Source organism: Monodelphis domestica, chromosome 7 (genome assembly GCF_027887165.1).
Source record: "Monodelphis domestica isolate mMonDom1 chromosome 7, mMonDom1.pri, whole genome shotgun sequence".
Lineage (NCBI taxonomy): Eukaryota > Metazoa > Chordata > Mammalia > Didelphimorphia > Didelphidae > Monodelphis > Monodelphis domestica.
In genome coordinates, this window is record NC_077233.1 from 19,215,863 (window position 1) to 19,231,232 (window position 15,370).

The following is a 15,370-nucleotide window of genomic DNA, read 5'->3' on the forward strand; positions in this document are numbered from 1 at the left end:
AATTAGATGGTTTATATGCAACAGAATTTTTATTTTGGACACTTGGCAATGCCCGAAGTGTTAGTGTCACTTTATGCAATTGCAATTTCTAACGTATATGAAACATACAGCAGGCTTTGCTCTGATGCCTGTTAGTAAAACCGAGCCCCCCTTCCCCCTCCCCGCACACACCGAAGTTTCAAACATAACTAAGTTCATCTTGTTTCTCTCCTACAAATGTAGATCGGGTGTCAGATGCTAAGGAGAATCCAGAATTATCTAACCTGCCACTCTTCCTATTATATAAAGCAGTCATTTCATTCTCAAATAGTCCATGTATTCTAATGATGCCAATTCAAGTATATGAACCATTCTTATAGATGCGGCAATATTTCCAAATATACAAAGTATGCCGGAAATGTGAAGATAATTCAACAGCATTTATAGAGGACTGCTACGGAGAAAACGGTTTGGGTTTTATGTAAATCCAAAATGGAAGGTCACAATTTCTGTAGAAAAAAAAATTTAATTATCTGAAGAAGAAAATGTGACATTATTATGCAAAACCCATGAATTAAAACCTGCATTTTCAGGGCTAGCTGGAGAAAAGATCCTGATTATAAAGCTTTCTGTAAGATCATTGTTTCTGGTATTTCAGGCAGTGCTGTGTTTACTGATGGGAAAGCTAAGTATTTTAAGAAGATATCAAAATTATTTTAAGGTCAAACTGGCAATATGTTGATTATTAAAAAATGCAAGGCAAGTGCTTTATGACATTACGTTCTGAGAGTGTTATTGTAGTTTAAAAATATCATTAAATCAGCACAAACCAACACTTATCATTTCCTGCACATTTTTCACACTGAGCTGCATTCTGACTATGAGTAATCTGTTAATCTGTTCTTTGCCACGCAATCCGTCAAAGTGACAGATTCATTCCATCCCTAATACATAATATCTTCATTTACTGTATGCCTTGGTGCAACTTTCTTTTTGCCAGCATTGAGATTTGGAACATCACAAGCAAATTTACACAATGCCACTCGGGTTCTTGCTTGGTCCCATTTCTTCCATTATTCCAGCAATAATAAAAAAAAACTTTTTCCCCCTCTGGACTTCTAATGTAAATTAATTGTACTTTGCGAAGAAAGGCAATTTCAGGTTTTAGCAAGCCTCGTTAAAGAGGTCACAAAAAGGGCAATGATAAAATATGGAGAGAATACGCCAGTCCTGGAGTCCAAACACTAAACATAATAGAATTTTCTGCCAACGTTAGTGGCTAATGAATAGGTTTTTCTCAGCCTCTAGCAGTGAAGAAGAAGATATCATTTCATTAGGCTGTATAAAGATGAATTGCACTAAAAAGGGGGCAAGATAAGATTTCAGTTGGCAGACAATTCTTTTCTAATGATAGCTGGGTGGTAATTTTCTTTTAGGCTCGACCTTCTTTTCATCATGGGGTTGAAGAGACGCCCAGATTGTAGGATTTTGTGGCTCACTACTGAGATGACACAAATGGTGCCAATCGAAAAAAAGCCCCAAAATGTTTTATAACCTAATTTAACAGAAAATATTAAGCCCTTCCCTACCTTAATTGCTTTGATTCATTTGTTTATAAGTCTATTAGTTTGGCAAATAAATAGCATGAAGGGCTTGGAGGAAGGCAGTGCGCTCTCTTGCAAAATTCCAGCTAATTCACATTTAATCTCCGTCAAATAAGAGATAATGAAGCTGATCAGTTATAAGCCATCACAAGGCTTTATTCTTCCTCTGGCCCAAATGCTCATGTACTTAGAAGAGTATCAATGAGCTTGCTGAGGTTTTATTTTTTTCTTTTTAAGCCTCAAACTTGTCAAAGGCCATTTATTTTGGGAATTCTTCTTTCCCAAAGTGTCTGAAGTTATTTCTAACACCTCTGGTCTCAGCACCATCTATCTGCTTTACACATGCAATGTCCAACCACCTTCTGTTGACTTCAGCTACAGATTCGAGCAGGTTTGTTTCCATCGATGGCTGGGAAGAGAGGAGTTTATTTCATTTTTTAAAAATTAATGGACAGGGAAGAATCACCAGAACAATAACTTTATCATCGGTATCACTAAATCCGTTAAAAGTTGTTTGCCTTCTTTAATCTGAAATGGGTAACAGTGTACTTATTACTCTGAAAGATTCAGGTTAGCCTTCAAATGATATTCTTAAAACATAGATGAGACAGCCTATTCTTCTTAAAAATGGTTACAACGGTTATGTATTATCTCTAAAAAAAAAACAAAAAAACTAAACAAACCACAGAGCAGTTGTTTGGCACTTTAGCCTTCAAAATCTTGTTCCGACCCACCTGTCCGGTTTGATTTTGGAGGACTTCCTATTCCATATTCCACTGCGGTGTTATGGGAAGGGTTCCTGTTAGGCCCCTGTCAAAATGGCCCCTCTGCACACCCTTCTTCCCTCCAATTCACCACCTCCCTGGCTGCTTCCAAGAGCAGCTCAGCCCCTTGTCCTCCCTGCATCAGGCCTTCCTGATGTGCCTCACTGGCCGTTCTCTGCATTGAGTGCCTTGTGTGTACACCGATTACAGCTGCCCAGCAGAGTATCAGTCTCTCCTCACGGGAAGGGACTGCTTCTTCTTTGCCCCTCGATCTCTAGTGCCCACCACAGAACTTTGTTTGGCACATAGTAGGTCCTTTGTTGAAATGAACTGAAAAGGGCTTTAAAAAAAGCAGTCCCTGAGCACTGAGAAAGGTTTGGGCAAGAGCGAGGGAGGCCCAGAGGCAGCCTCCCTACGCTGGGGCTCTCTAGAGGAAGGGCTCTGGGGAGGGCGCAGAGTGGGGCTACCATCTGCATCACTGAAGGAGCGCCCACACTGAAGACATCGCAGATCCATTATGCGGAAAAGCCAGAGGGATCAGCTATGCTAACGCGTCAGCCTGGATCCCAAGGACCGGAACGCAGCACGGTGACACGTGCTTAAACACAGCCAAACTTCTCCTCATCGTCATGCTAACATGCTGTCTGTTATTCCACCACATTCATCCTAATGAGTCATTAACCTTTTTTGTTTTAAAAAATTATAATAGCCAGGATTTATAGACCGTTTTAAGGGTTGCAAGACACTTACGGAGAATATCCCCTTTTATTTGCACACCTCGGGAGGGAGGTGCTGGCATCTATCTCCCTTTTACAGATGAGGAAACGGACGCAGAAGGTAAGTGACCAGCCCGGGGTCACAGGGCTTGTAAGTGTCAGAGGCCAAGAGCCTCGTCCTTAGCACTCTGCAGCCTGGGAACAGCACTTAGTATGGATTACGCAGACGGGCTTGTTAACAAAATCACAAAGACTGGCCCGGCTGCCCAACAGGGCGGGCACAAAAACGTCAGGAACTCTGGGTGGAAGACAAAACCATCTAAAACAAAATCCTGGCTGCGGATCCCACTAGAGCCAGGAGCCGCCCGGCGGCAGGCCTCCCCCGGCCTCCTCACCTCCACCTCACCGATGCTCCTGGTTTCCTGCGAAGCCCTGTTCTGGCTGCAGAAGAGAAGGTTCTCCCGGAGAAGCGGTTGGCCCGGATCTCCTCCCCATAGCCTTCCGGGCTCCTCTGCCTTTAGAAATCAGCTGGGGAATGACTGGCCACGTTGGGGAGGGAACACCAACGACTGTGCCATCAGAAGTGATACGCAGGATGACTGCAGGAAAAGCTGGAAAGATCTGCATGAACTGCTGCAGAGACAGAAGCAGAAGCTGCAGAACATCGTCCTCGGGGACACAAAACCGTGAGGGTCAGCTGTGAGAACGCGGCTCCAAGAACGTGCCCACCTGCCCAGATGCGGCCGAAAGCAGACTCTTCCCAGCAGAGCAGCAGTTTTAGGGTTCGGGGCTCTGCTTTCCTAGGAGGGTGCCTGCCACAAGGACCGAGTGGAAGTGGGCTCGGCAGTGTCGGCCACGTATGGCCCAGATGCAATGGCTGGCCCTCTCTGCGTGGGGGGAGGGAAGGAGATGGTTCAGATCTTCTCATTTTGGAAAACACAGGCTGAACTTTGTTGTTCCAGGCCGTTGGGAAAAGAAACCATCTTCGAACGAAAAAAGCAACCATCCCTTCTTCTTCTGCACAGTTTGCAGTCCTTTCCCTGGGCTCCCCCTGCGCGGCTGCTTCCTGCCCCCCAATGGCAAGTATGCTGGGGTGGATGGTTTTGCTTTCGTCCCCGCGGTGCTTGTTCCCAGAGCACGATAGGCTATGGAGGTCCCCTTCCCAGATCCGGTTTGAGGGACTCACCGAGGGATGACAATAGCCGACCACAATAAGGGTGCAGCGCTGGCTGGGACCCAGGCAGAGCAGGCGACAAGGGAGACGAGTGGCATCCCCCGACCCCATCCGAAGGAAACCCCTTCAGGAGAGGGACTTCCCAAGGATCGTGAGCCTGAAATCAGACTGGCGTGACCATGGGGAGCAGCAGGTCCTCTGTTGTTCTAAGGCCAGGATCACTGCCAGGCCTTTCCATCAGGCCGAAGATGGGCTTGTAGAAGGGAAACGATAGGCATGGCATAGAAGAGAGAGATGAGAATTTCCCACCTAATGCACACGTACAGAAGTAAAGATTAAAACCTATGCTTCTAGGGCAGAGGGGGCTGGGGGGCTCCGGGAACAGAGAGCCAGGCCTATAGATAAGAGAACCTGGACTCAGATACTTCTTAGCTGTGTGACCCTGGGCGAGTCACTTAATTCCAAGTGCCCAGCCCTTACTGCTCTTCTGCCTTGGAGCCAATACTTAGTATCAATTCCAAGGCAGAAGGGAAGGGCTTAAAAACATTTTATAACTTTACATTTATCTTCAAGGAGAAAATAACTTTTATTTTATTTAATTCTTTTGCAGGGGGTGAATCAGGAAGATCTGAGTTGGAATCCTGCCTCAGACCTTTATTAACTTTGCAATCATGGGCAAGCCACTTTACCTTCATCAGCCTCAATGTCATTTGTAACCTGCAGGCAAGGACAGCACCTACTTCTCAAGGATGTTGTGGGGAGCGAGTGAGAAGATCTACCCTAAAGCACCATGTAAATGCTAGCTATTCAGGGGAATAAAATTTTGAGAGATTAAAATGAATTATAATTATATCATTGATAAGGGGGCCCCGAGGTGGTACAGTAGATAAGAGTACCGGGTCTAGTCAGGAAGATCTCCTGGTCTCAATCCCTTACTAGCAGGGTGACTCTGAGCAACCCTGTTTGCCTCAGTTTCCTCATGTGAAGATGAACTCGAGGAAGAAATGAGGTCATGAAGAGTTGGATACCATTGAAAAATGACTCAACAACAACCATTCTTGACGGGCTCATTTAGAAGCTAGTTAGAACAAAAGATAACATTTAAAACATGAAATGCACATAAGACTTAATAATTGCTTTAAATTTCATGTTTTCTTTTTTGTTTGGAAAAAATATGAGCCCATAGAAAGGAAATCCTTAAGGTTTAGTCTATTTGGAAATTCCCACACCTGCAGAGAAGAGAAAAATGATGACAATAGGATCCACCCAATGCCATCCACACAGGCGATGAGAAAAAGAGAGCTTGCTTCAGTCAGCCTGTGCTGAGCTAGGGTGAACCCGGGTTAGCGCGTATTAATCATCTGTCAAAGACTGGAGGACTTTATCGGCCAATTATAGATAGAAATAAGTTTATAGCACATAAACATGGGGCAGAGCTACCCAGAATTCAAGCCCCAACACAACGAGCAGTGACATTTTTAGTACCGAGATAAGAGATGAATTTTTTAAAAAGCACTTTAAAAGGCTGCGCTATCTATTTCTGCTTGGGTACTTGAGTGTTATTTCACAACATTTTTATTTCTGTTAAACTATTTAGATATTTACCCCCAGAAATTTACCAAACTTCTCACTACTCTTACTCCCAATTTATCTAGCTGGAGCCAGAATAGCAAGTGCCATCATACTGTGAAAGAAGGCCCTGATTAGGGGTGTCATCTCTAGGAGCTGCTCCCCAGAAGGTAATCATGGCTTATTTTGCAAAATCAAGGACTAAGCAAAAATACCCTTCACTGTTTGAAGAACTCTTAACAAACACATAAATAAATGTGCCTGCAAAACCTAGAATACCAAGAGAAGGCACTTGAAAATAAACTCCGTGAACCCGAAAATAGCATCCATTTTGCTGGGCTTGGCGGAATGGCCCAGTGGAGGGCAGCAGCATGTCTCCGCGTGGCGGACGGTGGCGCGGCTTCCCTGCTGCCCCTCTAAATGTCAAGGGCCACGACGGGCATTCTGGCCGCTGGTGAGGTCCTCGCTGTTCTCAGAGGCAGCAGGGCCGAGATTCTGCTCAAAGAACTCCCCTGCTCTAAAGGGCTAAATCAATGTGAGTTCCATGGTCAGTGCTGAGGCACCTTCCCCTGGGCCAGCCTTCTCCCCCCCCCCCCCCGCTATTGTAGCTTGTATCGGCTTCTCCTGGGGATCCCCTGATTCTCTGGGCTTAATGACCGAATGCCACTTATCATTGCGTAACAAACAACAACAAAAACGCGTATTTAAAAGCAAGCCAGCATTGCTAGGGCCCCTATTATTTGGCAGGCCCTGTGGGGTAGGAGCTGTTATTATCCCCATTTTGCAGATGAAGAAACGGAGGCGGACAGTGGTTGAATGACTTTCTAATAGGCTGGAGGCCTTCCTCGCTTTCTCCTGTTCAGCCCTGGGCTTGGCCAGTGTGTCCCTGTGCCAGGCCCTTTGGTGAGAAGGGCAGAAGCCCGTCTGAATCAGAAACAAGTGAACTTTGGTTCCTTTCCGTTACGCCAGTTTCTCGGCGAGGCCAGCGGCCCAACACGGCGGATGAGAAGCCTACGTGGCGAGTGTCTGCCAGCACCGTCCTCGACACCAGCCCTCAGGAGGGGAGGACGCTAAGCCAACCCATCTTCTCTTCCTCCCAGACATTTTCCTGACCAGCGAGAAAATATCTCCCCGAATAGTTCTGGGACCTTCAGGTTGTTTCATCTAGAAATCAGATCGTTCCTGCAGGTCACCAACTCGAACCCTGACCCTAAATGATCTGAGAAAAAAAATTAGCTGTGGGTCACGTTCCACTGCCACTTCCTTGGGTCCTTGTTTCCTCGGCAAGAGCATCTTCTCTCTCTAACAGCAAAGGGACGGTCATCTGGGCTGGTCCATTATCGGCGCCCGTCACACTGGAGGAAACAACAAGGCGCCGACTTCAGGCAGGGGCTCCCCTTTCCTCCCGGTGAAGACGAGGAAGGCTGAGCTCTCGGAATCGAGCCCGGGATTCCTCTGGGAAAGGTGACTTGGGTAAGTGGGTCGAGCGATGGGCTCCACTTTTACAGCTCCTTCAGAATTCTTTTATTTTTCCATTTTAATTATCTATATCCCTTAAAGTCTGTTCTTTACTCTGGGGTATAATAGCCTGGGGGATAGATAGTTGGGTAAGATATAAAATAAATAAATGTCATGAGATGAGGCATGGCTTTCAATTACAAGTTATAAATTTCTTTTTACAAGATACGATTTCTCCAATTTTTATATGATGATACATGCTGACCTCATAATTTTATCACCTTTTATATTTATGGCTCAATAATGCCTTCCTGGCAAATCACAAAGGCTGCTGGATTTACGACACAACAGCCCGATAGGTAATTTACAGATTCTCTGATTGACTGTAAAACAATTTTCTAGGAAAACTGGTGGATAACATACTGGCAAATTAAGTTGACTACATTTTTTTTTCCTGAAGAAATTTGGCTTTTAATTTCAGTAAATGAAAATATAAATTAACTTTGCCAAGTGATTAAACATTTACGGAATGATATAAAGCAGGCTATCTATTTAGCTGATGAGGCTCTTCCCCATCCTGGTCACCCTCCTCTGGGCCCTTTCCAAAACGCGGTGGCCAGACCCAAGCACAATGCCCGGCGTGGCCTGAGGTCTGACCGGAGGAGGAGATCACCCCCTGCTCTTCCTGGAAGGTGTGCCTCGATGCAGGCAGCTTCAGAGGCACAAGCATCGCTCGGGGCCAAGTCAGATGAGCTTCTTGTCCCAGATCTTTGTCAATCTTGCAGCTGCGCAGCTGTTTTCTGGAACTCAAGGATACTCTCTTAAGGGAAATGTCTGTACAGAAAGCGTTTTCTTTTTAAACTTAATGGAGTTTAAGTGAACAGATCACATACGCCGAATGAAAATCTGTAGCCCAATAAGGAAGTAAAGAGGCTTCCTTCGTGTCTTGTCTGGATGCCTGCCATGGTTTGGGGAGTAGAGCGGCTCTAAGGAGACGTGAGCAGAGCCTGGGGAGGGGCCTTTGAGAGGATCTTTGAGGGTCCCTCGATTACATTCAAAACCCCCTAGACAGGAGGCATGACTTTCCCAAGGTCTCCTTGCTAAGGAAGGATATGGGAGACTCAGAAGCTGGCCTCCCTCTTCCTTTGGTGCCAATCCTTCTACCGCATCTCCTGACCGCCTCATGGATGCCAATGACTCATTGAGCATCGATGCTGCCGGAGAGGAAGGGCGGCTTACTCTGTCTGGCATGATCTAGAAAAATAAGATGTCGCTCATAAAATTAAGTGTGTTTCTGGTTTAACTTGGTTGGGGGAACTCTTGGTCTGGGCATCCCCTCTACCAGCAGCACGTCCTATGTAAGCTGCAGTCTGAGAGGTGTCTGGAGGTGCCGAGACTTCCCCGGGGCCAGTGGCAAGTTGGGGTGATTCCAGGAGGGCTCCTCTCCCCTCCACGCTTCTCCCTCTCTGGGAAATGAATGGGCTAAAGCAAACTGGCAGGAGAAAACGTGTCTTCTTCAGAAATTCAGCAGCTTCAAAGTATTTCAGAAACAGATATTTATAAGGAAAGGACATTTTCATTAGCAGATCCTAATCCCGTTTCTTTCTTATCTATTGATTATATCAGAAGACACCTTGTGGATTTCATTAATAACCAAGACAACTAAGCTTTGTGGAGTAAGTCTGTAACTGAGAGAAATAAAATACACATAATAGATATACCAAATCAATCAATATATATCCATATATACCAAATATTCATTTGAAAGTTTTCTAATGCACTTTCCTTACCAGGTAAGACTCAGTTTTCTCATTTGGAATATGGGAACCATAACTCTTGCATTGATATGAAAAAGTACTCTGTAAACTTGAACACAGTATATCTGCATAAGTTATGAAAATAATCATGAGGTTTTATTGCATTATCCAATGTTCCTTTACAAATCTGATATGGTTTTTAAAAGAGTGTAGAACTCAAGAAATTCTGGAACACGAAATGGCTTTTTAAATTTGTAGAAATAAACTTTCAAGACTTTAAAGTTATTGAAAAATAATTTAAAGATATAATGAGTTATCACTTGCCAGTTTAAAAATAAAAGTCATGATTAGCTTTTATTCTTAAGAAAAACAGAACAAAGGCCAGTCAATCATCTAAGCAGTCTATGCTCTCATCATTAGGAGAGCAGCTGGTAGCTTACCGAGGGTTCGAAGGAGAAGGAGGATCCATTTCTTTCTGATAATGGCGACCTTGATTGACAGGCTGAAAAAGATCATTAAAAGAGTAGTTAGAATATATTGTTGCAAATATACCCTTTAAAAAGTGCCGTTCTTAAGCATGTATTTCATCATAGAATTCATCGCCTATTTCCTCTAACCTGTTTTGGTTTACCAACTGGTTAACCTTTTGGACCATTAGTAACCCCTTAGTGGTGAAAACTTTTAGGCTGAATACGAGAACCCCAAAAGGAGAGATCCAGCTGCTCTCTGGGGGCTGGCAGAGAAAGTCCAAGATGGGGCTCTTCCAGACTTTCTTCTGAAAACCCTTCCAGCCGGCTAGTTTTGAAAATGTCATCTCCTCTTTTCTCTTCACGGCCAATCCTCGGCTAGATCTATTAGATTTAGTCCTCATTAGTTCTACTTCTGAGATCTCTCACCCACCCCTGGTACTATCTAGCACATGTCTTACTAGACTTTTGCCAGGCTGCTGGCATCAATTTGAAATTGGCTGCCCTGTCTGTAGGTTCTCAATTCCTTTGCCTCCTCTCCATTCCTTGTCTACATTAATTTTTAATAAAAATCCATCTTGGATCCTAGCTTCAGCACTCAAAAATCTCCAATGTTTCCCCAATTCTGGTGAAATAACCAGTTCTTTTTGCATTGAAGGTCTGATATTATCGAAGTTTCACTTTTCACACCCATTTTTTATCTTTTCTGGGCTACTTGCCATCCTCTTAATTTCTTGCCTCTCCAAAGGGGGGAGGTGGAGAGATGAGGGGTTAGTCAATACAAAGGAACAGAAAAGGGACATGGGCTACCATGACTGGTGTATGCTGCACAAATGATGATGGGAAGGAGGAGAATGTCGAACCTCACTGGGAAATAGTTTATGTGCTAGTTGCAATGGGCTTTAAAAAGTCAAACTGAGGCCTTTATATTTGATCCTAAAGCAATAGGGAGCTCCTGGAGTCAACTGAGCAGGGAGAGTGACATGATCTGACCTATCATTTGGGAAAATCCCTTTCTAAGCCCTGTTTAGTATGGCCTAGAATCAGAAAGATCTGAAAGAAAGGTGACTGCCATAGTCCAAGTGAAAGGTGATGAGGGCCTGAAGGAAACCACACATGCAAACATGCATATTCCAGAATCCCTCTTTTGACTTTCCATAGCTCTCTGCTTCCCTCTTTTATTCACTGTTAAAGCTTTCTTATAAGCAAGTGCTTTAGCATCTCTACCAAACTTCTTGGGCAAATATAGGTTGGTTCATGTTTCCTATAACTAGCAGTGTCAAATTTACATAAAAAGGGATTGCTGCAGGCCACATATCGACTTAGAAAACCCACAAATTAATATTATCTTTGTGGTATTGTAATTTTATTTATTTTGTTAAACATTTCCCAATTTTATTTTAATTTGATTCAGTAGCACTAAAGGGGTTTTACAGGGATTCCTAAGAGTTTGACATCTGCCCTAGACTTCTGGTAGTCCCAGACACCCTCTATAAGGTCAAAACTCTTTTCAAAAATAATATAAGGCTTTTAAATTTCGAATACAGTAAATACAGACAGGCATAACCCACATAAACAAAAGCTCTTTGGGAGGATCTTTGACCATTTCTAAGAGCATAAAGGGGTCCTGGGCCTGAAGAGCTAGAAAATCCTATCCTTATTCTGAGTTTGGGAACTGTGTCCTCTACCCTGGGACTGGTACATCGGAGGAACAAGCATGGCCCCCTCACGCTCTGGTATTCTTTTATAAGAAAATTAATTCATAGATACTTCATTTTTCCAATTATAAGTAATAATAATTTTCAACATGTTTCCCAACATTATAAGATCCAAAAGACATCTCCTTCCCTTCCCCCATAGGGAGATGGTAAGCAACTGGATCGAGGCCATACATGAATGACCATATAAAACATACTTCCATCCTGGTCATGGTAAGAGAATAGTCACACAGAAGCAGAATCCCAAATGAAACAGTAAACGCACCGATGCGGAAGACAGTATGCTTTGACACACATCCATCTGACTCAACCATCCTCTGGAAAGGGAGAATGTTTCCCACCACGCGTCTTTCAGAGTGGTCCCCGATCATTGCCTTGCTGAGAGTAGCCGAGCTTTCCTAGTTGACCATCATATAATACTGCTGCTATTATAGACGACGTTCTGGTTCTGCTTATTCGCTCTGCATCGGTTCCTGCAGATCTTTCCAGCTTTTCCTGAAATCATCCTGTGTGTCACGTCTCGTAGCACCATAGTATTCCAGCACCAACTTGGCCCGTCAGCCCCCAAATGACCGACGTCCCCTCCATTTCCAGTTCTTTGCCACCACCAGGAGTGGCTCTGTTTTCTGCACAAGGAGCTCCTGCCCCGGTAGTGGTAGTAGAGAATCAAAGGGTACAATGCAGAGAGACAAACTGCCCTCCAGAAAGGTTCCATCATCCCCCCCCCCCCATCTCTTTACTGTCCCACTGGCCAGTCTGCTGCGTGTGAGGCGTTTCTACAATAAGAGGGATTCAGAACATTCTTGCATAGGATCATTGACCGCTTTGATGGCCTTAAAGAGACTTTAATGGTCTTGTAAGGGATGGATTAGGGAGGAAGGGGGGGGAGGACCTCAATCGAGCAGCAGCAGCAGCAGCATCAATGTTCCCACTCCTGGGAGGCCTGAGGCAGCTAAGCAGGAAAGAATGGGACAAGCACAGGAGAATGAAGATTTAGAGCCGTTGCCATTGGGGAAGAGGAGTCTAAAGCCCCTAGTTTCATCCATTTTCTCTCCGAGGACTGAGGAAGTGGTATGAAAGTCTGCTCTTTCCCCAAAGCCATTCTATTACTTCGGGCGCCTCGCCCAGGCTGAGGCTTCTCTCTCCAAAGAAAAAGGGGCTGGGGAGGAGGGGGTGGCCATGAGCTTCCTCCAAAGCAATCCCCACAAGCACCAGGTCATCCGAGCGCGTCTAAGGGCAAAGGCGTAAGGGAGGGAGCGGAGGAATACGTCTCTGTCTATCTTTAGATGGTAGTGCACCGGGAGCCTGCGTTCTGGGGGCTCCGTCCATCCTGACCTTAATTCAGCCTGGGAGAAGCTGGCCTGGACCGCCCTGGCCGGGCCCTGATAGTGGAATCACCCGTGACAACCCTTTTAGGGACAGACGTCCAGAGCGGAGCTGCCGGAGGGCTCCCCGGTGAAATGATGGATCCCGATACAAGATATTAGATGGTTCTAGGATACTCCTACCAAAATCCAAGGTGTGGCGAGGCATTGGCAAGCACTGTCAGACACCCTGGAATGGAAGAGAGAAACCTCTGAGCCTCCGCTTGAGTTCCCTCAGAGGAACTCGTGGTGAGTTAGCGGGGATCGCAGAGGCTGCTCTCCGGTGGATGACAGAGCTCTGAGCGTTGATCAGCAAATTAAAAAAGGGATATTTCGTGAAAACGCTGGTCAGGGAGGCTCCCCTTGACACTTCTTCGGTCTATTTTTTACAAGAGCTGGACGACAAGATTACCTCGAGCCAAAATCGGTCATTGGGCTCTCTTCTCCGGAGGCTAATAAAGGGGGAACGTTCCTCCCCATCAACAATGGCCTCACGCGAGGAGTGATGGAACGACGCCTCAGGGCTCCGGCTGACTGTGGCACTGAACCATCCCTAATATAAAAATCCACAGACTTCACCATCTCTCTTCTGTGCATTTTTACTGGGGAATCTGGAATTAGGTGGGTGTGTCTTGGGTTCCTTCCAAAGGGCTCCAAACTAAATGAAAAACTCAGTCAATGACTGGGTACCAGAGCACCCCCAAAGAGCCTACATACTGTGGAGCCATAGAACTCTAGAGCGGGAAGAGCCCCCTCCTTCTCTCCCCAAACCCCCCATCCCATGACACAGGAGAGGGGAGGTGATTTGCACTCGGGCCCAGGACCAAGATCTGTCCTCTAACTGTTCATTTACATCACAATGAAGTGGCTGATGTACAACAGCACATAATTCACATGGATTTTAACAGGGCTCAGAAGTATGGAGGACACATAGGATAGATGTTCTTCATAGCAAATCTTTTCCTTTTATGATTCCTTGAGTATCCTTATTTGAATCAGGGGCTTTTAACCTGGGGGCCATTTCTGATCATTTGATACCTGTATTTCAGTGGAATTAGTTCTGTTATAATCCTGAATAGTTTATTTTGTTAATTAAATGCCATTTCTCTGAGAAAGGGTTCACAGAATTCACCAGACTGTGAAAGGAAATCCAGGAACAAAAAACAGTCCAAAAATCCTACTTAGTCTAAGTTGAAAGCTAATGGACAAGTGAACCAGGATGGAGGCATCACAAGGTAATGACAACGAAATAAAAACAACAGCTATGAGAGTGTCAGAGGGAAGAACAAACCTAAAATTTGGTGTTCTGGTTGCAGTTATATAACTAAGGCCTTATTATTTCTCAGAAAAAAAGAGAAATTAGTCCAAGAAAAGGGCATAAATGAAGATCTTGTGCAGAACAGACCAGGTCAGGAACACTCGCTACAATAAACATGACGTTTACTGCTTAGTCCATGTCTACACGTGTTTGCTTTACATGATGAAGCACCCACCAATTTACTTTAGACATGCCCATAATTTCCTGCAGCTCACTGTCAGGAAGCCTTCTTGAGATTCAGCCAAAATGTCCATTTTCTTAATTTTATCCCATTAATTGTATTTATACTCCCTTGTGCCAGACCAAAGAATTCTTTTGCCTCCTCAGTCATGCAAGCATTCACAGATTGCTATTGTGTCTCTTGCAGAATGGCCATCTAGCTATATATCTATAATTATTTTGCATTATTAAAAACTATAAAGTTATAAAAAATTTTATAACTATTACTTTATTTTAAGGGCAGTGAGGTTGCACAGAACATAGAGAGCATCAGACTTGGAGTCAGGAAGAATCTTCTTCCTGAGTTCAACTCTGACCTCAGACACTAGCTAGGTGACTCTGGGCAAGTTTCTGCACCTTGTTTGCCTCAATTTTCTCATCTATAAAATGACCTGGAGAAGGAAATGACAAATCATTCCAGTATCTTTGCCAGGAAAATTCCAAATGGGGTCCTAAAGAGTTGGACATGACTCAAAATGACTGAACCACAAAAAGATTTGTATTAAAATAGAATCACAGAATTTCAGAGTTGGAAGAGACCTCAGTGGTTTGAAAAGTTTTGAAAAATATCTAACAAGTGAGCACTCAGCCTAGTTAACACTGTTAAGTTAAATAACACAGCTTAGGAGGTGATGGAAGAAATTAAATTTGGCCTAAAAGAGATTTATACTTTTAGTCTCTAACACTGATTTATATAGGGAAACTTTTAATCAGCAAACTGTTTATCTTGGTTTTTTTCAACTCTAAAACAGATTAAAAAACCACTGACCTCCCAGAGTTGTGAAGATCAAACAAGAAAATATTTATAAAATGCTTAGTAAAATGCCGGATATACAGTAAGTGCTTAGTAAATACTCCTTCCTTCCTTTGTTCCTCCCTCCCTCCCTCCTTTCCTTCCTCTCTCCCTCCTTCCTTTCCTCCCTCCCTCCCTCCCTCTCCCTTCTTTCCTCCCTCCCTCCTTTCCTTCCTTCCTCCCTTCCTTCTTTCCTTTCTTCCTTCCTTCTGCTCTTCTCCCTCCCTCCCTCCCTTCCTCCCTCCCTCCCTTTTAAAAGAGAAATTTTTTTTAAAAGAGGCCATTTTAAAAGAGAAATAAGTCAAGTATTTTTTTTTTAAATCTTGGTTTTTAAAAAATCATTTAGAAGATAAGAATAAGAGGGTATGGCCTGAGAATTATTATATTAATAATAATAGCAGCTGACATTTATATAGAATTTTAGAATACTACATAAAGTACTGGATAAGCATTTTTTTCATTTGAAACTG

At 44.1% G+C, this 15,370-nt stretch overlaps 1 protein-coding gene and 1 long non-coding RNA gene across 12 annotated transcripts in view; one reads left to right on the plus strand and one right to left on the minus strand.

The window, feature by feature from the left end:
- Positions 1-15,370, minus strand: part of CFAP20DC (CFAP20 domain containing) — a 291,242-nt gene that overhangs the window by 47,912 nt on the left and 227,960 nt on the right. For 9 of the 10 annotated variants that reach the window (XM_056804298.1, XM_007499981.3, XM_056804296.1 and 6 more), the window contains one exon: positions 9,462-9,523. In XM_056804298.1, the coding sequence (XP_056660276.1) occupies positions 9,462-9,523 (62 nt within the window). Of the gene's footprint in view, positions 1-196; positions 1,993-9,461; positions 9,524-15,370 lie in introns of those variants that run through there. The other variant, XM_056804297.1, reaches the window with a different exon arrangement.
- The window catches only part of LOC130455398 (uncharacterized), a 41,948-nt gene continuing 40,056 nt past the window's right edge, over positions 13,479-15,370 (plus strand). For both annotated transcript variants that reach the window (XR_008913343.1, XR_008913342.1), the window contains exons 1-2: positions 13,479-13,805; positions 14,860-14,943. This is a non-coding gene — a long non-coding RNA (uncharacterized LOC130455398). The remainder of the gene's footprint in view (positions 13,806-14,859; positions 14,944-15,370) is intronic.